Here is a 25,674-nt window from a genome sequence, read left to right as displayed (position 1 = left end):
GCGGGGGACCGGCGGCTTTGTGTGAGGCGTGGGGCGTCGCGGAGGCCCGTAGCGGAGGCCGAGGAGAGGCCGGGGGCCCGCAGCGGCTCGGAGGCCGGCGGGGGCAGTGCGGGGCGCGGTGCAGCGCGGCGGGCGCGGGCCGGCGGGGCGATCTGCGGTCCCCGCGGCGGTCCCCCCCGGCGCCCCCGGCCCCCGCCCCCCGGCCCGCGCGGGGCGGGCGGAGGAGGGAGCGGCAGCAGCGGCGGCAGCGGCGGTGGTGGCAGCGGCATTGTGCGCGCGGCGCAGCCCGGCCCGGGAGGAGCAGGACGCGCCGGGGCCGCCTCCTCCCGCACAGACCGATGAGCCAGCCGGACGGCGCGGCAGCTCCGCAGGTAACGCGGGGCCGGGGCGGGGGCCGGGGCGGGGGCCGCGGCAGCCCCGCGGGATGGCGAGCGCGGGCGCCGGCGGGGGGCTCCGGAGTGGGGCCGGGCGGCCGGGGTGAGGGAGCGGCCCCCCGGGACGCTGCGGGGCGCGGGAGACGCGGGGGCGGCGGCCGAGGCTGATGGGGACCCCTCACCCGGCGTCCCCCGCCGACCCCCGCCGCCCCCAGCTCGGACCGGAGCCCAGAAACAAAGCGGCGAGAGCACGGAGCAGCCATTGCAGTTTGGACAATTCACATTTTGCGAAAATGCAACCTTCTTCCAGATCTCCCCCTCCCCCGAAATTTGCAATTTCCCCTTGACCCTCTCTGCTCTCATGGTCCTTGGTGACCCCCAGGAGAGCTTTCCTTCCAGGGCCCCAATCTTTGCAACAATCTTTTTTTTTTTTTTTTTTTTTTAAAGGCCATATTTCCTTCTCTCAATTTTTTTTTTCTAATTTTTCTTCAAACGGTAGTTTTTTCCCATTAAAACGACGCCACCTAGAGGATACTATTTTGTAAATAAAAAAAAAGAAATTAAAATTGAAAAGAAATATTTTTTATTTCTTATTTATTCCAAAGTTTCATCTACAAACTGGTGGATGGGGGAAAGATTCTTTTTTTCTATCTTTTTTGGAGTGAAAATTTTCACTTTGATCATTGAAAGGACATGGAGACAATTTTTATTTCTGAAGCCAAATCCAGATAATATGTAAATGAAAATTAAGCTGGAATTTGAATGAATTCAATTCTTGAAGGGGAGAAAGCAAAAATACCTCCTAAAAGCAAAGGCAGTTTAGGTACCCAAGTTATTTTAATTTGAGTAAAAAAAAAATAGTAATTGGAATGAGAAAGGGGGGGAAATAGTTCAGTTTAGGGAAAGCTGGGAGAACTGGCTTTATGAAGCAATTAGAAATTGTGTTTCATTATAATTTGCGACTTGTTTTGCTCCGTAGGCAAAAATGACTAATTTTGCCATTTGGCAGCGTTCAAAGTTTTTCCATTTCCAAGAAAGAAGGATTTAGGAGAGAAAATAGATCCTAAAATGTTGGCTTTGGACACACCCAAAAATTGTAGGTTTAAATTTTTACATTTACATTTTACTGCATTTAACTCCTGAGATTTTAAAGAAAAACAGAAATTGGAAAAGTTAGAGTGAAATCCTGCCCGTCTTTTTTCTGTTTTTTTTTTTTTGCTATGTTGTGTGTGTGTGTGTTGTGTGTGTGTGTTTTGCTTTGATGGAATAATTATGACTGTTTCCTGATTTTGTTTGCTGCAAGGTCTAGGCATTTCTTGTTTTGTTGTTGTTTTATCTAGAAAATGTCAGGGACCTTTTCTTGAGCAATATTCAATGGAGAAAAATGTCAATTCATATATTGTGCAAACTGAGTAGCCCACAGAATTGTAGGAGAGGCCGCCATTAAAATAAGATATGCATAATTAACATTATTATGAAAAACTAACAGTGGATTCACAGAAGCCCATTTTTTTTTTACGACACACAAGTGAATCAATTGATGGAGATAAGGATTAAAAAAAATCCTTGTTAAAGAGGAGAATTTGTCTTTCTCAATTTTGTTTTCTTGTCCAATTAGAATATTATCATCAGTTCCTTTTTTAAAAATTCAGGTTGGCTTCAGGTTTCTTTGTGATGTGGGGTTGGATAATTCATTAATATTTTGCATTTTTCAAATTTTTTTATTGCTGTCAAAAGAGAAGAAATCCATTAGCCTTGATCATTTGGAGATTGTGTGTGTGTGTTTTGAAGGGAGGGGGTTTGTAACAACAACAGAAAAATCCCACAAATTTTACTGACCCAGTAAGAAAAAAAGGTGGGAGAGAGAATGGTAGAGATGAAAATTCTGATTTGAATCCATCTTCCCTGGTAAGAACACTTTGCTGAAGAAATGAACTGAAACACCAACTCAGCTGTTTCTAGCAGCAAAATTTATTATTTTCTTTGAAAGAAAAACTAATCAGAATACACACAAAAGCCAAACCCAGAGATGCTTGCCTTGGGAATTTGAAAGCATTTTTACAAATAATATTTTATGTGGAGGTTTTGTCCTTAAGATAAATCAAATGGAGGTGAAACAAAAAAGAGAAAAAATTTCAAGGGATAAATATTGACTGGATGGAAATTTGACACAAGAGAATAAGATCTGTTCCGAGATAAAGGGAAATTGGTAATAATTTAGTCTGATTGGATATGCTGATTTTTTTTTGAGTAAAAAAAAAAAGTTCAAAATTTTCAATTCAAAAGGAGTGTGTTAGTAGGACTTGGGGGGACCTTGTAGATGTTGGGGTTGGAGCTATGATGGGTTACCTGGGGTGGGGATAGACTACCCTGGACCCGGGATCAACAGCTAGCGGGTGGCCCTGGTCCTGATGATAATATTCTAATTGGACAAGAAAACAAAATTGAGAAAGACAAATTCTCCTCTTTAACAAGGATTTTTTTTAATCCTTATCTCCATCATCAATTTGTTTCATGGAAACTGGGATTCTGAAGGGCTGCTAATTCTGTGGAATGAATTTAACATTGGCACAGGTTAGATAGTCCCCATCATCGCTGTAGCATTTGGGAAATTTAATTTAATTTAATTAATTTTTTTTTTTTTTTTTTTTTTTTTTTTTTTTTTTTTTTTAGTAACAGTCCTTCAGGGCTGACTGGCCACATTCTGACATGTTTGGAATGAGCCTTTTTGTTGTTGTTTTGTTGTTTTCCTTTAAGTGCATAATTAAAATTTCTTCTCTTGAATTATTTAGGGCAATGTCTTGACAGTCAAGGAATTTATAATTTCAGAAGTTCTAGAGGCCTCGTGAGATAGTGGGCTCAAGTTGACCAGGGCTGGAGAAGGATGGACATAGGGATGGATAGACGGATGGGGTAAGGGCGTCTCAGCAAAGGTCCAGGATGGAGATAACAGGTTATCTCCAGTGCAAAGGGATGAGGATGCTCTCGCTCATCTCTTGGTGTAGCCTACAGTCTGCCTTGCCACTCAGATGTCTGCAATCTATTCTGCTGAGAATTTTGTTTTGTTGTCTGTCGTTTTATGGTTTATGGCTAGAAATTGCGTATAATTTGTCTTGTAGATCTTTTTTTTTCCTTCTTTTTTTTTTTCTTCTTATAGAATTGGTTATTGTCATCATGATTGTTCTGAAAGAAATAGAAAAATAGAAGTGCATGCTGGTCCTGTTGGAGGTGGGGCCAGCTCCCTTTTGTTTCTCTTGGAGTCACGGAGGTGAGGTCTGACCTGGGCCTGGTCTCTTCCTCTCTGTGTCTACTCCTTCAGAAGAAGTGTGGGAAGCTAGAAACGAATATAGGAACTGTTTTTATTAGTTCACGTCTGTTTATCATTCTCATATAATATTGGCCAAATTTTTTGGCGAATTGGACTTGAGGGGTGGTAATTTGATGATGGTCTGGGTTATTTTGGTGAAAGGTCATTTTTATTCCCTCTCAGAGTGGAGACTCTTATTAATGTTTTGATTTCTGCCTAAGGAGATTTTTTTTTTCTAATAAGGTTTGAAATTTCAAGGACTCACTTTATAGTTTGACTTGAACCAAGCCAGGAAGAACAGCTAGCTTGCTTGTACTTTGAGCCTTTACACAGAGGTCGAGTTGAACAAGGCTTGCTTTTGCAGGACAGCAAAGATGGCTGGTTTTATGGTTCTAGAAGACACACAGCCCATGGCTTGTACCAGTTGTGAACAGTTGGGAACTGTTCCTGCGTTTGATAGGGTTTCTTCTCCACTTTTGCCTCCGTCTGACTTCAGAATCCTTCCTTCTCCTTTGTGGGCAAGGAGAACTTTCTTGCCCCATTTGACTTGGTGTAGATAAGCTGGCTTTTCACACGCATAGGGAATTCTCAGTACTTGCATGTTATAGCATTTCTTGACTGTTTGTGTCTCCCGGTGGTGAGGAGAAGTGGCTTTGTGGGTTCTCAGGGTTACCTCTTTCAAGGTCTTGCTAAGTGGCCTTGCGTAGATCACTATTTCCTGTAGAGCTGTGCTTGTGAAATGTGTGTTCAACCCAGCTGGAGGATAGGAACACATTGGTTCCTTGGTGATTCTGATTCTTAAGGGGTTGTTGCAGGTGCTTCATCGAAGTATAGAGAAAACTTGCTGAGACCACATCCGGTTTCCCTATTCTGGTTACAGAGGTTCGGAGGTCCAGTGGCATGCATACCTCTGAATTACTATTTCTTAGACTGAGAGTCACTCTCGGTTGGTGTGTCATAGAGTCACTTGGTAAATCAGTCAGACTTAGAGTGGGGGGGGGGGATAGAAGGGAATACAGAGAGACAGATTGTTTGGTTCAATGTGCAAATATTGTCCCATGAAACTTACCCTTGGGGATGTTTGTAATGATGGGAAGTTCTTTTCCAACAGTATCTCGTGGTCAGAAGATTCCTAAACCAAAGGTACCAGACAAATGAACTCGCATGATGTGCTGGGAGTATTTTGAATTTTCTTGTTTATGTTGTGTTTCCTCACTTATTGCTTATCCCCTATGGCTGTAGAGAAACTATGTAGGTTAGGTGCCTTGGGCCACCCACTTTGTACCCAGTCTGAACCGCTTTTCAGGCACCTGGGAATTCTTGGCTGTGTACATCGGGAGGCACCGTCCCTGCTTTCTGGCTCTGACAGGACACATGACGGGTGGGAGGTGGTACCCAGTGCTGGAGACGTGAGGGTGGTGTGGGTCTCTGTCTCGGTAGACCCAGCGCCTGTCATGCTTACTTTGATTTTCTATTTTCTTGTAAGTTTGCCAGAGAAGTCTGTCTGGGGTTAGCCCACGACGTATTTATGTTCTGGTCACTGTGGAAGTTTATGTTTTTGTGTCAACGTATTTCCTCTGTAGTCCCTGAATTGTCTCATCCTTTAGACGTGTCAGAGCAATGTGGTCTAACAGAAATAGAATTCAAACCACAAGTTGCCACCACATATGTAATTTAGCCTTCTCTAGTAATCTATTAAAGAGAATAAAAAGAAACAGGTGGCATTGATTTTTAGTAAAATGTGTTTTTAACCCTGTATTTGAACAGCGCTACTATTTTGACCCGCTATCAATATAAAAAGTAATTAATGTGGCACTCTTTGGGGGGGGAGATATGAGGTATTGGAGATCTGTGAGCATCTCCCTCCAGCAGTGACTCCCAGTTCTGACTGGCAGCCATGTTTTTTTTTGTATTAAGTATTGACATGTGGCTAGCGACCATAGTGGGCAGTTCCAGGGTCAGACCCACATTCTTCACTCTGGTTGTTGTTCAAGTTAGTCTCAGATCAGCAGTGATCTTCAACCCTAGTGGCGTCATTGCTGGGACTTCATCCCTGAGTCCCATTTGAGTATTTCAGTCTCTGGCAGTTGTCAGGCCTGTCTATCCTTATAATCAGTTCTGGTCAGAGTGGACTATGCTTCTCTTCTGTTCTCTTAGTTGAAATTGACAATGGCTGAGAATGCAGTAGGATGTGGCAGGCATGTGTGCACACCTGGACGTTGTGAGTGTGTGGTGTGTGTGTGTGTGTGTGTGTATGTGTTTGTGGGGGTGAAGCTGAGCATTGCATGAGGGCAGTCATTGGAGGTGGGATTAGATAAAGTGTTGTCTGGGAGAGATAAGAAGAAGAGGGTGGGGTGTGAAGAGGGATGAGCTGGGAGGGGTGTCAAAGAGATCTTTCTTATGAGAAAACGTGAAGCCATCAGGAAGTTAACTCAGGTCAGTCCTGAACTCAGATGCTCAGAAGGTTCTGTCGGTCATGCCGTTGGCAACATGGAAAGCTAGGCTCAGACTTTGAAATCCACACCGTGATGTGGGGTGAACTCTGTATCACTGTGGGAAAGTCACTTACTTCTGGGTTTCAGGCTACATCTTCTGCATGTGGAAAAGGGGGTGGATAGCAACCCTGACCTTGAAGGGGACTTTGTGATGAAAGAAAGCGGCTTGAGCAAAAACAGAGGCCCAGTGAACTCCTTAGAGGCTGGCCATTGTATATGAATTGACACTTGATCAAGGAAGGGGCCAGTGGGTCACCGTCTGGGGTGACTAAGTCTTTCCGTCACTATTTAGACTAGTTCTGGACTAGTTCTTTAAAAGGTGAGGTGGCATGTTTTTCTGTAGGGACCAACAGGATACATGCACATACACACATGCACACACACAATGTGTTTTTGTTTGTTTGTTTGTTTTTTTGTTTGTTTGGTTTGCTTTACAACTGTTGGAAGTGAGGCTTGTACGAGGGACCTCTGCATCCTTGTTCAGCAATGCTAAGAGTTTCCTGATCCAGTTTAAAGCCAGTGGCTTAGTCTTTAAAGAGGTGTAATCACACTAAGGCCTCTGCCCGGAGCTCCTTCCTTCATGTCTGTCCCAGAGCAACCAAGGACCTAAAGAAAGTTCCTCTTCAGCAGCTGGAGGTAAAGCTCCTCAAACTCTGAGGATTCAAGACTGAGCTGGTCAGTTGCACATCTGTCTCTCTAGCCAGCTGGTGACTTCCTTAAGGTCGGAGAGCATGGCTTATTCATCTTGGGGTCTGGCAGAGAGCAGAGGCTCAGTAAATATTTGATGACTTCATTTGACTTTTGGAAATAGCTCAGCTGGAATTGAGTCCAGTGAAGAGTGGATGACCAGCTTGGGTTTGGCTATTTGGTTCAAACCAGGGTCTTCTTTGGGAGTCATAAGCAGGTTTTTTGTTTGTTTGTTTGTTTGTTTTTATTTTTTGTTTGTTTGTTCACAGTTGGCTTTAAAGCTCCAGGCTGTCTTGGAAAAAAAGTTAAATGCAATCTTCAGCAGGGTAGGGAGTGGGATTCTTTTGACTTTACATGTCTTGGGGATTTTTAAAGTTCGCTTGATGATATTGTCATTCTTCTGTCCCCACCCCATTCGTATGTGTGTGTGTGTGTGTGTGTGTGTGTGTGTGTGTGAGAGAGAGAGAGAGAGAGAGAGAGAGAGAGAGAGAGAGAGAGAGAGAACAAGAACAGATGTGCTGGCCTGTAAGTGTGTATATAGAGGCCAGAGGTCCACTTTAGGTGTCTTCCAGCACTTTCTACCCTTTCTTGAGGTGGGTTATCTCCCTGAACATGGAGCTCACAGTTCAGCCAAACTGGCTGGCCAACAAGCAACCAGGATCCTCCTGTCTCTACCACATCACCCGGGGTAACAAGTACAGGCTACTGTCCCTGGCTCTTATATGAATTTGGGGAGCTGAAATAAGGACGTTGTGCTTGCACAGCAAGCATGTCCCCTCCTAGGACAGCTCTCCAGTTCTACAGTATCTCTCCGTGCGCACGTGGGCTTGTAGCCGGGTTGTCATGGGATAGTCTCAGTTGCTCTCTACTGTGTTTATTTGCTTTTTGGCAATAGGAGCTTTTCCATTCAGCTGACTTGGCTGTCCTGAAAACTCCAAGGATCCTCTTTTGGGTTTATAGACTATTATTACAGTTGGCTTTTTTTTTTTTTTAAATGTGGGTTCTAGGGGTTGAACTCTGGTCTTTCATGTATACTTAGCAAGCACTTTACTAACTGAGCCTCTCCCCAGTATCAGGATTTAGTATTTCTCTAGCCTGAATTGGAAGCCAGCAGGAGTCACCCTCCACTTGGCGGAGGTGCAGAGAGTGTGAGTGGGACACAGCCAGCACCTCATGGAGGTAGCGTGCCAGCTGTGCCCGTGTTTGCTTGAGGAGAGTCTTAGCTGCATGCCAGGGGGCCGTTTGGCAAACGTTGGACATAAGGGCCCTCAGACTTCAGCTGGCTGTGTGATTTGATGTTCAGCCAGACCCATTTCTGGTCCAGTTCTGTGTTGCAGATGCCAAACTCCGAGTAAAATTAATGATGGAAAACTGAGGATAATGCTTGTTTGCTTAATTTCTTTCTGTTTTTATATGAAACGTTATCATTTTGACAATTTGTGCCCTACTTCACCAAGGGGGTAGGAACCTCAGTTTAAGGTCAGTCATGTGTCTTTAATCTTCACTTCTGCCTTCATATTTCATGTGTGTGTGTGCACGTGTGTGGACTTTGTGTGTATATGTGTATGTGTATACACGTGTGAATGTGTGTGTACACGTGTGTGTGTACTTTGTGTGTATGTGTGTGTATATGTGTATGTGTATACATGTGTGAATGTGTGTGTGTGTGTACACGTGTGTGTGTGTACTTTGTGTGTATGTGTGTGTATAGGTGTATGTGTATACATGTGTGAATGTGTGTGTGTATATATATATTCATGTGCACATGTGCATAGGCAGGCTCATGTGGAGGCCAAAGTTTGACGTCAGGTGTCTTCCTCAGTTGCTTCTCCAGCCTGTTCCTTGAGACAGTGTTGGGGTTACAGGCGTGCTCCTGTGTGTGGAGTTCATGTGGGCCCCAGGGACCTGAGCTCAGGACCTCATTTGTGTGCACCACGCACGTTGTTATCCACCGAGCCGTCTCTTCTTCCCACACCTCTTCATGTTTCAGAGGTGAGGTGCTGCACCCACATGCTGATGTCCTTTCCACAAACAAGTTGTCACAGCGTATCTGTGGCATACGCTGTGACCTAGAGAGTTCCAGACTCTTTTTATTCCTTGCCTTGGCTGGCCTTGGCACCAGTGCAGAGAGGATAGCCCTTCACCTAGAGAAGTGTCTGGAACTCTGACTTCAGATCCCTTTTCCTGCTGGGTCGTTGTGTGTGTGGCCATCATGTTCTGTGACCTTCTCTGCAAGGGGCAACCAACCCTGTGGGGAAGAGGTGAAGTCTTGAGAATGAGTAGCCCCTTCTCTGGAACTACACAGATGCACTGTCCTCCCCACTGCAGGACACCAGTGTGACATTTCTAAGGGCTGATGGGACAGGTCAAAGTAGGAGGGACAAGGCTTAGTCCTCATTCTATGCATCACTTGATCGTTTGGGAATCTTGGCCAGAGTGCTTATGTCTTTGCTGGTTATTGATGACAGTGATGCTTATAATTGTTGGATGTGAGAAAAACCTTTATAACAGACAAGGAGCTTTCCGTCATCACTGTGCTACCTTCCTGCTTCCTGATGCAGGGATGGTAAATGGGTAGCATGTATACCATCACTTCCAACTTTCAAGACCATGGCAGACATAACTAATCAATCGTGATCTTCTTTTCCTTTGACTTGACCAGTAGCCTCAGTGTACATCTTAGTATGAGGCTCTCTATCACTTGAGTTTAGCATGAGATGTGAACCAGTTTGTCCTTCTGGAGCTAAATCATGTCTCACCCCCCCAAACCCCAACACACAAATGAAGTAATGCAGGCTGGAGAAGGAAAGCCGGGTGATTTGCCCCCCAAACTCAGCAATTAAGCAGAGGTGGGAATCAAAACCTCAGATTTCTTGACTCCACAATGAGTCCTTTCCCTGCAATCTGCACATACCCTGTGTTAAAAGGAATTAAAGCTAATTTGGTCTGGGGAAATAGCCAGAGAATCCTGGCTCCTCCCTTCCTTGTTATAATTAGGCACCCTTGGGGCTGTCATCAAAGCTGGGCTAGATGGCCTGCTTCTTAGCCTGAACCAAGCAGACTGATCACGTTTCAAAGGGAAGGTGCTGGTAGGGCCATAGAGAGGGTGTCTCTCCATCAGTGTGTCACAGTGTAGATGACAACAAGGGGGCATGGCATCTCTGGAAGTGGTGTGGGCTTGTGACATGTTTGTTGTTTGTATACTGAGACCACAGAGGGATGCCTTAGGCCTCTATTGTCTTAATTTACACATCTGGGAAATGGGCTGGTGAGATCCCTTCACAGGAAGGCACTGAGATGACATGGTTGATGATGCTTTTTAAGCTCCAAAGCTTCAGTGCACTTCTTAGTATGTGACAGACTCTGAAGTGCCTCAGGAACAGAAGAGACCCAGAGGAGCACACTGGCGATGACTCTGATCTTTTCTTAAACAGGAGGGAGGGAGAACTAGGTGAGAATGGTTATTGAGTCAACAGAAAAATGATATAAATATTTTGGCTGACCAAGCAGAATGGAGCCTTGTATGAGCTAGAGAGAATAGGTGGAGTCAGGTGATGCCAGACTCCCACTGGGGTGTGGACCACGCAGGAACATATCTGTATAGTGTTTTGAATCCAGGCAGGGGGATGCAGGCAGGGCTGGCATCCGTGGGTAGTAGCCCTGGGCCTGAGCAGGGCCAGGGAGCAGTGAAGGCTGGCAGTACCCCAGTCCCTGGTTTAGAGTTTGCTCATCATATTTAAAGTCAGAAACTGTTCTGGCTTCACGCTCTGGATGTTAATGTCCAGGACAGCTTACCCGAGGAGCTGGCCACTCATCTTTCAGCTCCAAGCCCTGGTGTCCAAATCCCCATTTCCCCAGTAGTTTTCTAGAAAATTGGAGGAGGGGAGGGGGTGGGTGGGAATTTTTCGTTGGATGCATTTTATAACGAATTTGTGACCGGCTTTATTTTGAGCTCAGTTTTGTGAGCCAACTTGATATAAGCAGGATGCTTGGAATGGCCAGAGAAAAGAAATGAAGACATAGTTGGATGTTGGGGATTGTTTTTCTCTTTTAATTTCATCCTCTGGCAGAAAATAACTATCAGAAGTTAAGTGTGTTCATGTGGGTGTTTCTCCCAGTGGATGCTGGAAAAGCAGAGCACAAAACTGATCAGAAATAAAACTGAAACTGGCTTGGAATGAGGCCCCCCGGCGGGGGGGGGGGGGTGGTGGTGGTGGTGGGAGGGCTTCCTCTGCGACCACTGGCCTTAGGTGGAATGTGCTTGGGTATCTGGCTTCCTTTCTGCCTGAGTCTGTATGGTCATGCCAGGACCATGAAGATGGATGGTCTGAGCCCCTGCTTCCTAGTATATTCTAGAAACCACCAGCTGAAATGTGGCCAGTAGATCCACATCAGATTTTAAAGACATAAGTGAGGAAAAAGTCCAACGGATGCCAATTACAATTTGTAATATCAGTGACAGATGGGGATGCTTTTCTACAATGGCTTAAATAAGATATACGATTCATGTGCATTCGCCGGTTTCCTTTCCCTTCCACCATCTACCCATTCACTTATTTAGATGTGTGTGTTTGTATGCATATTTTGTGTCTGTGCGAGTGTGTGCATGTGCGTGTACGTGTGTGTACGTGTGTGTGTGAGTGTGTGTACGCACACATGCAGGTGTATACATAAAAGCGAGAGATCAACCTCAGGTGTCATCCGCAAGCACTGTCCACCTTGGGTTTCTAGACAGGGTCTCCCGTTGGGACCTATGGCTCACCAGTTAGTCTAAGTTGGTTGGCCCTGAGCCCCGGGATCCTTCTGGCTCTGTCTTCTGGGCTGTGGTTACAGGTGTGCACCACCATGCTCATCTTTTCCTGTGGGTGCTGGGAATTGAACTCAGGTCCTTGTGCAGGAAGCACTTTTCTGACTGTGCCATCTGCCAAAACCTACTACTACAACAAAAAGGCAATGGGGCTGCTAGGATCTTTGAAACTGCCCGCTGGGCTGATATTCTGTCTGCCGGGGAGTGCTGATCTATCTAGTACCACTAGTACCACTAGTACCACTAGTCCTTTGTGGTTGAGGAAGTGAGTGTGAGGCTTACCTAGAGTTGTCACACAGCAACTGGTGTCACACAGATCATGCTGGTGGGGTGGTAGGGTAACCTGAGTCGGGGAAACAAGGCAATGGGAACTAACAGAGTGCTGTGCACACAGGATGGGAGAAATATCTTAGGAATTTAGAGGGAGGAGTTAAAGAGCATCCCACTCAGCTTACCGAGACCCCCAAACAAGAAAAGGAAACCAACAGGACAGGCAGAAACTGGTCTAGAAGACACCTGTCCCCTCACCTCAACTCCTGAGAGTTTCTCTGCCTGCCAGATATCCCAAAGTCTAGTCACTCTTTGAGCTGGAACTGAGGTCTTTTTATGGGTGTGCCTCCTGGCCAGGTGGACACAGATACTCAGCTCTTATTGGAGGGCTCTGGACTTTGAGTCCAAGGGGTTAAGACTGGATCCATTCTTTTGCTGAGTTTGGTTTGTCCCACCATTGCTGAGCAAGCAGGGCTTCTAGAAGATTCAGAGAATGCTGTCTCAATGGGCAGATCAGGCAGGTAGGAGCCCCTCTAGCTGCCAGCCTCCCACCTGGCCATGAGTCCCGGAGGGAGACAGGGCCAACAGTACCTGTTTAACTCTAGGCCCCGGACTCTTCGCTCTGAGGGTTCTGGAAGTTTGAGTGTTGGAAATTCAGCGGGGGCTTTGTTTTTAATCGGGATCTCTGTCAAAGGTCACAGGGCAACATGCGTATTTATCTTACTTTAGTTTTGCAAATGGATTTTTTTCAAGCATTAAAGTATTTCTGCCACTGCATATTAGCTGAGTGTGTATTAGATGCCAGGCACTGGGCTAAGCAGTTAACATCTGGCATCTCCTTTAGTACAGTCACTCATGTGGCTTCCCAGGACCACACACATAGGTATATATGTATGTATGTGTGGGTGTCTATGTGGGTATATACGGAGACCCTGGGATCTGGCTGTCACCTCCCCCAGTATTGGGGTTTCAGATTCATGCCCCTGTGCCTGCCCTTTACCTGGGTGTTAGCGTCTGAACTCAGATCTTCATGTTTATACAGCAGGACTTATATCCATCAGCCATCCCTGGCCCCAGAACCTTTACTTATATTTTTAATGTGAGCAAGTTGAGGTTGGAGATAAAGCGAGGTACCCACTGTTGCACATGTAGCTTAAGTGGCAGGGATTCAGGCCCTGGTGGACACTGAATTCCAGGCCCTGTCTGAGCTGCAAGCTTCTGTTCTGTTCCATGGCCTGGGAAGGTGCAGTGATACACAGGCAGTGGGTAGAGTTCTTGACTGGGCTGGACTTAAGCCTAAGTCCTGTAGACCCCGCTACTCTGCCATTCACCTTCGCTGTGATGGATTGGGGAAACTGCTCCCTATTCTGTTCAGCACAGGCTCAGGACCCCCTGGCTTTTATTCCCCACATCTTTAACAAGCCTCAGCAGGCCAGCGGGGTGTGTTCTGTGTGCACAAAGCCTTTAATACGGCGTTTGAAAACAGTTGCAGGTTTGCTCTAATTAATTACATTTGACATACTTGGAACCAGGGCCTCCTGGTTGCAGAATGCAAATTTCTACCCAGACAGATGTAAGGTATGTTCGCAGCCAAGAGCTTTGGTGTGTCCCAGCCAGGCCTGCCAATGTTGCTCACGCTCCTCGGGGGACAGTGGCAGACAGTGAGAAGTGGAGTCAAGATTCAACCCTGGGGATGTCAGGAACCCACAGGCAGTTGGAATTAGGTCTCCAGTCTCGGGTAATCCTTTTCCCTTCTTTGAGCCTCAGTTTCTCAGGCTGTACAATTTGAGCTTTGGCTGGGTGTAGTCGGAAGCTATGTGCTGTTCACTTGTTCAGGGGAAGGAAGGCAATTAGAGAAGTGGGTAAATGGCTGGAGTCTAGAAATACAAATTGGTGAGGGGAGGGAGGGTTGAATAGTGAATCAGGAGGCCATAGAACAAATAGATCCCAGAGAGGGTAGGGGGCCTGGCACAGATGCTGCCCCTTGTCAGGCTCCAGCTGCAGAGCTCAGCATCCTTGTCTGTCCCACTTCCCACCCCCACACACTCACCTCCCCACTTATATTGAGTATCTGGTGCTCTGCAAGAAAGTACCCCAAAACTCAGGGGCTTAAAACAAAAACTCATAGGCTTGAAACAGCAACAGCCCCTTCTGCTCTTCTGGTCTCTGTGGGTTGGGGATTTGAGTGTGGCCCAGGTGAGTTCTGGATCAGGGTGTCTATGTAGTCTCAGTCACCTGGTGGCTAAAACTGAAGTCATCTTAAAGGTACCTCTAGGCTCTTTGTTGCCAGGAGTTTGAAGACTCGGATAACTGATGGGGCTTCATACACGATGAGTCTGTGAGTCTGAAGGGATGTGTGTGTGTGTACGTGTGTGTGCTATAAGTGAATGGATGTCATAGCATCCTTTATGACTCCACACTCCTGTGTCTTACTTCACTGTGACATTCTGTTGACTAGGGTAGTTCCAGAGTTGCTCCCCTGTCAGCGCTACCTGGCCTCAGGAGGAACCCCAACATGGCATTGGAGCAGCCCCCAACATGGCATTGGGTTGGATGTATATGTCTCTGTGGTTCTATATGGGGCATAGGAGATAAGTTGATATGGCTGTGGGAAAATGCAGGCTGCTGTCCACTTACCAACATCAATCAATATGTCTGCCCCAATCCATTTTGTGAACCACCCATCTATGCATTGTGTCCTTCCATCCTTTAGAAACCTGTCCCCATGCCTCACCTGTCCATCCATCCATCCATCCATCCATCCATCCATCCTGTTCAATACATATTGAATGCCTAGTATGAGCCATGAGGGGCACTTATCAATGAATTCAAAGGGAGAAGAGACCAGGATTAATTGAGAACTTCCCCCAGGATTACCCTCTTTATCCTCAAAGAGATTCTGTGGCAGAGAAAAGCCATCTCTGTTTTCACACGAGGAACTAACCAAGGAAGTGGCTAATTGACTTGCCTGAGCTCAAACTGATTTGCATCAGGGTCAGACTCGAACCTGGGGCTTCTTGACCACACGGTCTCTGGCTCCCTCCACAGAGAAGACAGGCTGCAGTTTGGTCTCCAAGTGTGAGATGTCTTTCCAGAGCTGATTCCCCACTCTTGTTTTTCCTAAGTGGAAATAGGTTTATTTTTTCTGACTATAAAAATAACACATTCATTATAAAAACACTCACGCAGTCTTGAAAAGTAGGAAGATTATTCTTTTTAAAAAAATCACCTGAATCCTGAGATAACCACTGTTCACATTTTGATGAACGTTATTCAAGTCATTTCTACATATTTAAGTATTTATGATTACAGTTTTACACAAATGGGATTATATTTTGCATGCTGTTCTGTAGCTGGCTTGCTTTTTTGCTTTTAAAACTCAAGATATCTTTCATCTGTGAATATAAACATTTTTTTAACTGGACTGTATTTCCACCATATGTATATACCCAAATTCAGTGTCTTATTAGATTTTGGTCCCCTCTCAATTTTCCTCATCATAATCCACACAGTGAGACAAACCTCTGTACATGTCACTGCTCTTTTGTAGGAGATGTTCCTGGTCCCTACCCTGAAAAGCCCATTGCTGGGCTGTAAAGATCTACACTGGGCAGGGAGAACTTGAGCTTACCAGGCCCCTCCCCAACAAGGTGCTTCTCCTGGGAGGTTCCTGGAAGTGGTTTATTTTTTAACCCTTTATTTACTTACTATGTTTATACAGGTGGGGGAGAGGTGTATGTGTGGTTGTCATAGGACAACTTGTGGAAATCAATTCTCTCCTTCCCCCATGTGGCTCCAGGGGATGGAACTCAGGCCATCAGGCTTGGCTTGGCATTAAGTGCCTTTGCCCACTTAATGCATCTTGACCGTCCTCTTGTTAGATCCTTAGTTGTTGATTTTGTTTTCTGAGTCAGGGTTTGAACCAGCCTCAAACTCTGAATATTCTCAGCCATGGCCCACTGGGCTCAGATTATAGGCATGTGTCACAATGAGGCTTTTTATACCCACACACACCCACACCCACACCCACCCATACACACACACACACACACACACACACACACACACACACACACACACACACTCTTTCTGTCTCTGTCTCTAATATTCTTTCGATTTAGAGTTAATGATTTCTTGTTATTTATGTTTCGGTTTCTAACTTTTTAAAAACCAACTTTTGTCATCTAGTACTGGTGGTGGTTTAAGTAAAATAACTTTAAAAAAATATTCATGCTTTTCTGTCTTAAATTTTGTTTTTTTCTCTCTCTCTTTTCTTATATCAGGCTTAGACTTTTTTGGATTAAGAATTTATAGTGAAAAAACAAGCTGTGGGAGGGCGGGAGATATTTGCAGATTATGCGTATTTAACAAGGAGTTAATATTCAAGCTATAGGCAAAACAACGGTAGCAATCTCTCTTTAGTCAAGTTTGGTGACACAGTGTAACCCCTGCACTCTGGAGGTACAGGCAGGCACATCCCAAGGTCACAGTCATCCTCAGCTACATATTGAGTTCAAGGCCGTTCTGGGCTACATAAAGCCCTGTTTCAAAACACTAGAGAAAGAAAAGGAGGAGGAGGAGGAAGGGGAGGAAGAAGGGAAGAGGAAGATGAGAAGGAGGAGGATATCCTGTAACAATCAAACAATCACACACACACACACACACACACACACACACACACACACACACACACCAACCAATCCCCCAAACAAAAAAAAAGCCATCACAAGTCAGCAGCAACAACAGAATAACTCAATTGAAAAATGGGCAAAGAATTCAGGGAGAGAGGTCCCCGTAGAGAGTACGTATTTAGCAAACTTGTGACATGAAGACACAGTCCAGGGAAATGCAGTTCAAACCCATAGTGAACTGTCTTACCCATATAAGAAGAAAAGAGGGAGGGAGAGAGGGAGGGAAGGGAAGAGAGGGAAGGGAGGGATAGAAGCGAGGGAGGGAGAAAGAGACTATATAAATAGTGTTGGAAAGAATGTGGAGAAATTGAAACCTGACAGTTGATATAGCTGGTGAGTTCTCATATATGAAATATAGAATCACCTTATAATGCACAGTGATGCATAGAATCATAGATATCTATGATGAATATATACAGAAGGTAAATAAATATGGTATATCTATACAGTGGAGTACTATTCAACCTTAGAAAAGAAAAAGACCGTGTGCTGTAGGAATCCATTTAGGTGAGTTTTCAGATTCAACAATGCAAAGGAAAATGTTTGCTAGCAGCTGGAGGAAGGGCCGCGGTGGGAGGTTGTTCAATGGATACAGAGGTTTCCAGTTTGAAAACTCCTGGGTTAGCTGCACAGCAAGGTGAATATACTTAACCTTATACTGAGCAGGTTAAGATAATAAGGTTAATAATGTAAAAGAAATGTTAAATATTTATGTAACCTGACAAGTCAAATCAGAAAACAAAGAAATAAAAGATTGTCCAAAACAGACTCCCTCCCTTACATTCCCCATGTAATATTGAGACGTTTTATTCGAGGTATTTTATAAGCATATTTCTTATTATCCAAGTCATAACATATTAGAATTTTGCTCTACCTTGTCTTAATACTTCTCAAGGCTAGGTAATACTTGTAGAAGAGAATTAATGTAACATATCTATCCCATGCTGGGCTGCTGGAGGTTTAGGTTGGTCCTCAGTTTTCATTTCCATAAATTTACATCTTCCATAAAGAAAACAAGTTGATATCTTAAATTCAACTCCTTTTGCTTTATTTCCAAAGAAAGATTACTAGGTCAAGGGTGCATGTTAGTGGGACATTTCTGGCTGTCTTATCTTTTTTATAGACATTATTGGATTCTCAGGAACCTCTGTTGACTTGGAAAAGAAAAAGAAGTCTTTTTTTTTTTTTAAGATTTCTTTATTTATTTATGAATGAGTTCACTGTAGCTGTCTTCAGACACACCAGAAGAGGGCATAGGATCTCATTACAGATGGTTGTGAGCCACCATGTGGTTGCTGGGAATTGAACTCAGGACCTCTGGAAGAACAGTCAGTTCTCTTAACCGCTGAGCCATCTCTCCAGCCCTGAAATAGAAGTCTTTAAAAAAGAATATTGTCTTGCTTGGTGTGGTAGGGCACACCTGTAGTCCTAGCATTCGAGAGGCCGAGGCCAGAAGTAGCCTAGTTAACATGGTGGTGAGTCCCAGGTCAGCGTGGGCTACAGCATGACACTCTCCTTTTGTTTTTTTAAAGTCTTGGTTTTGTTATTAACAAAAGGTTTTAATGAGGAAAGAGAATTTATGCACAATAGGAACAGTAATCCGATATTTCTCCAACTTTCCAGAATGATCCCCACTTAGTGTATGTTTGTCTTCATGTTGCTGTTTATACAAATATTAGTTTTTCAGTAAGACATTTAAAGCCATATTTCTTTTACTAGAATTGACTCCTAAGGAGTCTCCTTCCCTCCTCTGTGCTGGAACTCCATCTCCGGATGCCGATGCCCTTTTGAGTGTATACATCTGCCCAGTGTTTGTGCCCACCATGGTCCTGGCCCATGAGGGGAGCCGAGGTTCCAGTCAGTGTAGACTCTGCTCAGCCCACCCTGTCTTGAGCTATTGGAAGCTCTGCCCTTGATTGGAGGTCAAGGCCATAGCAGAGAAAGGGGACCCCTGGGAAAGACAAGTTCTTAGAGGAAGAGACATCGAATGTGGCTTTGTGTTTATGACTGTACTTGTATTAAATTTATAGACCAATTTGAGGTCTATAGGCATAGAGAGAAATTCTTATGGTCTACTTTTTTGTCCAGTAACGTGGCTTTTTGTGTTTGTTTGCTTTTGTTTTTTGAGACAGGGTTTCTCTGCCCTGGCTGTCCTGAAACTCACTCTGTAGACCAGGCTGACCTTGAACTCAGAAATCCCCTGCCTCTGCCTCCCAAGTGCTGGGATTAAAGGATGTGCCACCACTGCCCGGCATAATATAGCTCTTTGTCCTCATTCATGCTATTGTGTGTGTGAGACTTGGCAGTTTTATTGTTTTTCCTCTATATTTCCCACCATACAATTGGTATTTTTTGCTGCAGTTGTGATGGGATAATTTTTCCCATGGTATACAGTGATTATGTTCTACCAAATTTGAAGATGTAGTAAGTTTTTTTCCTTTTCCTTTTCTTTTCCTGTACTGGGCATTGAACCTGGGGCCTCTTGCCTGCTGGGCAAGTGCTTTATCTTAGAGCTATCTCTTTAGTCCTATTTTTACTTTTTATTTTGACACAGAGTGGGGGAGGAGGATCACAGAGTTGCCTAGGTTGCCTTTGAACTCCCTTTGTAGCCTGACCAGATCTTGAACTGGCTATCCTTCTCTCTTATCTTCTTCCCCCAAGTCGGTGGAACTCCAGGCCTGAGCCACCACACTCAGGGGACAGTTGGTTTTGTATTGGTTTTGCTAAAGGGTGGCTTTGAGTTATCTTCTTATTTTCAGTGGATTCTAGATTGGCTCCAATGAGTGTAAATGCCATCCAATCTTGCCACCTCTCCCCCTCCTTATCTGACTCATCAACTGCACCTAGAATAATTAGAATACTAGCAAGAACACAGCCTTGTCTTATTGTTACTTTGGTGGGCAAAATTCTAATGTTTGATTTTCGTTTCAGAAATATGTTATCCCTAAGTAGGTGTCCTTGTGAGTTGCCAAGAGTTCTTTGCTGGTAGAATTTTATCAGTTTGGAGGTGTGGGCTGTGCTATAGGAGTGATTCTCACTTTTCTATATTCGAAAATTTCCCCTTGTAACAGTGTGACTTGCCCCTCCCCCACGGTAGAGCTACTTAGCAGTAAGAGGGGAAGGGATGGCGAGTTCTTAACAAACGCCTTTCATTATGTACCCAGATGGCCGTATGGTTGTGTGTTTTTTTTTTTCTGCTGATGTGATGAATTATATTAATAGGTTTTTGAGTATTAAACTATCCTGGAAGGGACCCATCTTGTTCATGGTGGTTCATTCTTTTAATAAATCCTGGGTCCATCTTGTGGGATTCTGTGTCTGTATTCATTAGTGAGATGGCCCTGTGGTTTTATTTTTAATATGTTGTTTTGTCTTTTTTTTTTTAAATAGTGTGCTGGCTTAAGTGTATATGCCAAGTGTTTATGTGTAGGCCCCTGCCTGGGTGATTTACATAGCACAGGGATCATCGATCTTTTGAAAGTTTAAAATAACTTATATGAAATCTCTCTCTGTCTCTGTCTCTTGTTGAGTTTTGGGAGACATTTCCTACTGTAATTTTTCCTCAATAACTTTTTGGATGAACTGTGTTCTCCTCACAACAGTTTTGCTCATTTAAATTTTCTTAGGAACATACTTATTTCATCAAGGTTGCACTATATTGACATAGGGCAGAGTGTTATGTTGTTTTTGGAAAGGTCTTTTGTGTGATCCTATCTCCTAACCTGATCTTTTGTATAGCTGTTAAACTTTCCCTCTTACTCATTATTTCAATGACTGGTATCTTGAGACGGTTTTATTGTGTTTGGACTTACAGCCTAAATTTTTAAAGTTATTTGTCAATTCTTACTACTTGAAATATCTCAAATTGTTATTCATTCATACTAAGTAAATTCACCATTCTCCTTTTTCAGATTTAAAATTCTTAAATACTCACTTCTTTGTTGTTGTTTTAAATATTTATTTATTTATTTTATGTATGTGAGCACACTGTAGCTGTCTTAAGACACACCAGAAGAGGGCATTGGATCCCATTACAGATGGTTGTGAGCCACTATGTGGTTGCTGGGAATTGAACTCAGGACCTCTGGAAGAGCACTCAGTGCTCTTATTTAAATATTTAAAAAATATTTTATGACTGTGTATGACTGTGTGCAGGTATGTGCATGTGAGTGCCTTGTCCACAGTAGACAGCAGAGGATGCTGAGTCCCCTGAAACTGACGTTATAGGTGGTTGTGAACCATATAGTATGGTGCTGGGAACTGAACTCAGGACCTCTGGGAGAGAGGAAGAGCTGATCCATTTCTCCAGCCACCTCTGATTTTTTTTCCTAATTTGTAATAAAAAATGCTTTTCTTCTTAACACATGCTTAGTGACATCCATAATACTTATTTTAAAACTTTACTATCTTTTCCTGTAGTTTGGTCATTTTAATTTTGATACTATCTTTAGTTTAAAGATTACTTAAAAGTATAATTTAAATTTCCTAATGGTTTTTGTTGTGTTTTGCTGTTCTTTGGAGATAGGGTCTCACGGTGGATCTCAGGCTGGCCTCAAGCTTATATTCATTCCCCTGCCTCAGCTTCCACCACAGGTAGCTCTGCATAAGTTTTTGTATATTTCTGTTGTATTGTGAGAAAGTTTTGCTAATGATTATTCTGCTTTTGTAACATACTGAGGGTTTGGGATTTGTATTAAATCAGTATTGATTTGTATAAATGTTTCATTTGCCCGCAAAAGAAATAATTCTTATTTGTAGGCTTAATTGTTTACTGTATGTCCATACCCCCTATCATTTATGATTAATTACATTTTTAAGATTTTCTACAGGGCCCTAATCATACTATTGGTTTTTTTCATTTATTATTTAAGAATTTAAGAGTCTGCTAATGTTTCCCAATGCTGTTTCCTTTTGTTTTTTACATTTTACTCTTTATATATTTTGTTGCTGAGCTGTTTGACAGGAACATACCTGTCTGCTACACCCTAATGTGGGTGCCTTTAATCTGTTAAACTAGATCCTATCTTTCTCATTTTTTCCTTCAGTTCTCTGTTTTTCTTCATTATTTCCTGTTCCATGATTTTATTTAAATTGGCACAGAATAATTGTACGTGTACAGACTAAGTTTCACCTTTAGTTCTGGTGATTTTTATGAAGTACTTCCTGCTTGTTCTTGGGGGTTCCCTTAATTTTGTTTTATGTAATTATTTTACTTTAGAGATTCTATGCTCTTGAATATAAAAAGCCATATTTCTTTTGCATAATGTTTATTAAAATCTCTCTGAGTGTACATGTACATTCAACACGTGTGCATCCGTGCATCTGTGTGTGATGCAGATGTGTGCATGTGGAGGTTAGAGGCCAACCTCAGATGTGGCTCTGTCTTTTTATGACAGAGTCGCTCCTTTCTTTCTGCTGCATGTGCCAAGCTGGTTTCCGGGGTTTCTCCTGTCTCTACTTCCCAGCTCTTCATGGGCAGTCTGGGATTATAGATTTGCGCTCTGCCACATTCAGCTGGTTGGAATAGCTTTTTCTGTTTGTTTAAATTAAGTTTTAAAAACCTCAGTGTCTGGGAATCAGTTTTAGAATATAGGATTTGCAGGGTGAGATGGCTTGTCTGGAGTTCCAGCACTTGGGAGGTGCAGGCAGGATGATGAGAACCCTTGGCCAAAGAGCAAGTTGAGGGCTAGCCTGAGTTGCATGAGACCCTGGGACTTAACTGTTCTTGTATTGAGCGACAGCACATCTGTGGATCATCTACTTTGACCCTTAGCACAATGTAGCTGTCCTTTCCTCTCACAGTATGGGTTAGTACTTTGGTTTGTGTTTTAGATTTATTTTATATGTAGTTATATTGCCTGCATGTTTGTCTGTGCACCATGTGTAGCCAACAGGTTAGAAGAGACTGTCAGATCCCTGGTACTGGAGGTAGGATTGTTGTGAGCACCTTGTGGGTGCTGGGAACTGAAGCTGGGTTCCCTGCAAGGGCAGCCTGTGTGGCTCACCACTGAGCCAACTCTCTGTTGTCTTTGTTTTGTTTTGGTCTCCTTGACATAAACTAAAGTCACCTATGATGGCAATTCTTGGTGGTTTGTCTTGGTTGTCAACTTGATCACATTTGGAATTAATGACTGGGTACATCTATGAGGGATTTTTCTTAATTAAATTATTTGAAGTGGAAAGACCCATTTTTCATCTTCTGAGGTGAGAAGATTCACCTTGAATCTGGGCCACACTTTCTGGTGGTGGCCTGTATAATGGAGAGGGATGGAGGAAGCTTTTGCTCTTTGCCTGCTGCACGCATTATTGTTGGCAAGTTCATTTCTTCACTCGTATTCAGGATTAATTCTTTGGGATTTTGGCATATAATGAAGACCAGCTGAGACACTGAGCCTCAAAGACTGAACAGATACTGGACTTTTTGACTTTCTATTTCTAAACATCCATTGTTAGACTACCTTGATCACAACCCATTCTAATAAATCCCATTATATATATTTATGTCTGTCTGTCTGTCTGTCTGTCTCTTTCTGGTGTCTGCTTTTTCTCATTTTGTGGTAATGTGAGTGAGGACAGCCCCGCAGACTCTGTGCTGGTAAGTTTCATGTCAACTTAACACAAGCTAGAGTCATTGGAGGCATTGGAGAGGAAGGAGCCTCAGCTGAGAAAATACTTCCATAGATTTAGCTGTAGGCAGGCCTGGGGGTGGTATTTTATTAATTAATGATTGGTGTGGAAGGCTCCTGAGTCAAGGTTCCTGCTCTGTTTGAGTTCCTCCCATAACTTCCTTCAGTGATGGACTGTGATATGGTTCATGTTAACCAAATAAGGTCTTTCCTCCCCAAGTTGCTTTTGGTCATGGCAGTTACTGTACTAACAGTAACCTTGCTTAGGACAGGCTCATATAATTGAATACTTGTTTCCCAGTGGGTGGAATGTTTAGGAAGGATTAGGAGGCCTGGCCTTGCTGGAGAAGGTGTGGCCTTGTTGGAGGAAGTGTTTCACTGGGAGTGGGTTTTGAGGTTTCAAAAGTCCACACCAGGCCCAGTCTCCCTCTCTGCCTCCTGCCTGTGGGTCAGAATGTGAGATCTCAGCTACTGCTTCAGCACCATGCCTGCCTGTGGCCATGCTGTCTGCCATGATGGTCATGGATAATCCCTCCGAAACTGTAAGTGAACCCCCGATTAAATGCTTTCTTGCATAAGCCGTCTCTTCCTAACAATAGAACAGTAACTTAGGCCTTGCCCCTTTGAGTTCAAAGTCTCTCGCTTTGTGCTTCACACATGCCTCTTGAGCTAGCCCTCCTTCATGCACCTACTGGGTCCTTTGCATGGACACTTCTGCAGTTACTGCTGTTATTCAACCTGTCTTCCTCTGTGCATCCATCTCTCCTTGTTTCCTTGCATGCTTGCTTGCTTTTCTGTCTCACCCTGTTCTTGTAGCTTGTAGTTTTAGTGTCTGTACAAAGAAGACACTGTCTGAAATGTACTTTTGCTTCCTACAAGCAGCCCACGGGGTCTGTTTTTCTTCTCCAGGTCTTAAGTGGAATGTGTGCTCCTCATTGGTTGTTGCTATCTATTTGTTCACCTTCCCTTCCCCTATTGGTTCATATATTTGTTCAAAGTAAGGGAAGCTGGGTTTGGTCTGAAAGGACACCAGAGGCTGCTTCCTAGGACCTTGAGTTGAAAGGAGGGATCAGGGCCAGGGCGTTGAAGACCAGCAAACGGGGATCCAGCAGCCCCGAGTGGCCTTCTGCATCAGACCACTGGAGCTGCACTGGGATATGCCTGTTGGTTCTGCCCAGGTTCTCTAGGGCATGGTGGGGTAGAAAACCCTATTGGAACTGACATATCGGCCACTGGAGCATCCCTGGGAGTCTGGCAAGTCTGTCCACCCCTCCTTTTCATCTCTATCTTAGCAGTTTATCCAGTTCTCATGGAGGATGCTGGGAGGTAACCCCTGGGATGCCCTTTGCTTTATCTCCACCTCCATAACATCTAGCAAGGGAATTCCTTGGCCCATGTTGGACTCCTCCAGATCTTAGGACTCCTTCTTTTTTTTTTCTCTCTCTTACAGGTTTTGTGATAAAATGTGCATATAAAAATTCTCATCTTAATCATTTTAAGTGCACAGTTCCATAGAGTTAGCTGCACTCATAACTAAACTAGTTAAGTAGCTGGCGATGTTCCATCCTCCTACTCATTGGCAGTTACCCTTCCACTTTTTGTCTTTATGGCCGTCACTCCTCCAGGGACTTCATATAAATGGAAGCATGCAGTATGTGTCTTTTTGAGACAAGAACAATAGCGTGATACCTTCAAGGGTCATGACAAGAGTTGTGGCCTATGACAAGAGTTTTTTTTTTTTTCCTTTTTAAAGGCTGCATACTGTTCCATTGTGTGGCAATACCAGGCTTGTTTATCCATTCCTTCATCAATGGGCATTTGCATTGCCTCCTTTGGGCCTCTATGAACATGAGTATGTAGACAGAACTTTGAGATCCTCCCTTCAGTTCTGTTGGGTATATACCTAGAAATGGGATCCAGTCTACATGGTAATTCTGTATTTCAGCTTCTCACAAGTGCACTGTATTTTACTTCATCAGCACTTGGAGTGGACTGGAAGGGAGTCCTTCCTCCATCACAGACTAATAAATTGATGTGTGGAGAGGTCAAGAGGAAGCAAGGGAGTGTCAGAGATGAGGCTGAAACTGAAGTCCTGTCTCTGCAGTCATGTGCCATGACCCGTCTTCATCTTCCTGGTTTCTGAAGATCCTCATTCCTTTTTGGGGCCCACCTTTATCTTTATCTCCAGCTCTTCTCTTCTCTTCTCTTCTCTTCTCTTCTCTTCTCTTCTCTTCTCTTCTCTTCTCTTCTCTTCTCTTCTCTTCTCTTCTCTTCTCTTCTCTTCTCTTCTCTTCTCTTCTCTTCTCTTCTCTTCTCTTCTCTCCTCTCCTCTCCTCTCCTCTCCTCTCCTCTCCTCTCCTCTCCTCTCCTCTCCTCTCCTCTCCTCTCCTCTTCCTCTCCTCTTCCTCTCCTCTTCC

The 25,674-nt window shown here is 44.0% G+C and overlaps 1 protein-coding gene across 7 annotated transcripts in view; it reads left to right on the top strand.

Moving 5' to 3' along the window:
• The first annotated feature begins 256 nt into the window (after positions 1-256).
• The window catches only part of Znf618 (zinc finger protein 618), a 175,963-nt gene continuing 150,545 nt past the window's right edge, over positions 257-25,674 (top strand). For all 7 annotated transcript variants that reach the window (XM_021160792.3, XM_021160791.3, XM_029476688.2 and 4 more), the window contains exon 1: positions 257-371. In XM_021160792.3, the coding sequence (XP_021016451.1) occupies positions 339-371 (33 nt within the window). In that variant the 5' untranslated portion in view covers positions 257-338. The remainder of the gene's footprint in view (positions 372-25,674) is intronic.

This window comes from Mus caroli, unplaced genomic scaffold, assembly GCF_978045245.1.
Source record: "Mus caroli unplaced genomic scaffold, Mus_caroli_1 scaffold_6, whole genome shotgun sequence".
Classification (NCBI taxonomy): Eukaryota; Metazoa; Chordata; class Mammalia; order Rodentia; family Muridae; genus Mus; species Mus caroli.
The sequence above is the reverse complement of the archived record's forward strand: the minus strand, read 5'-3'. Positions and strand labels throughout refer to the sequence as shown.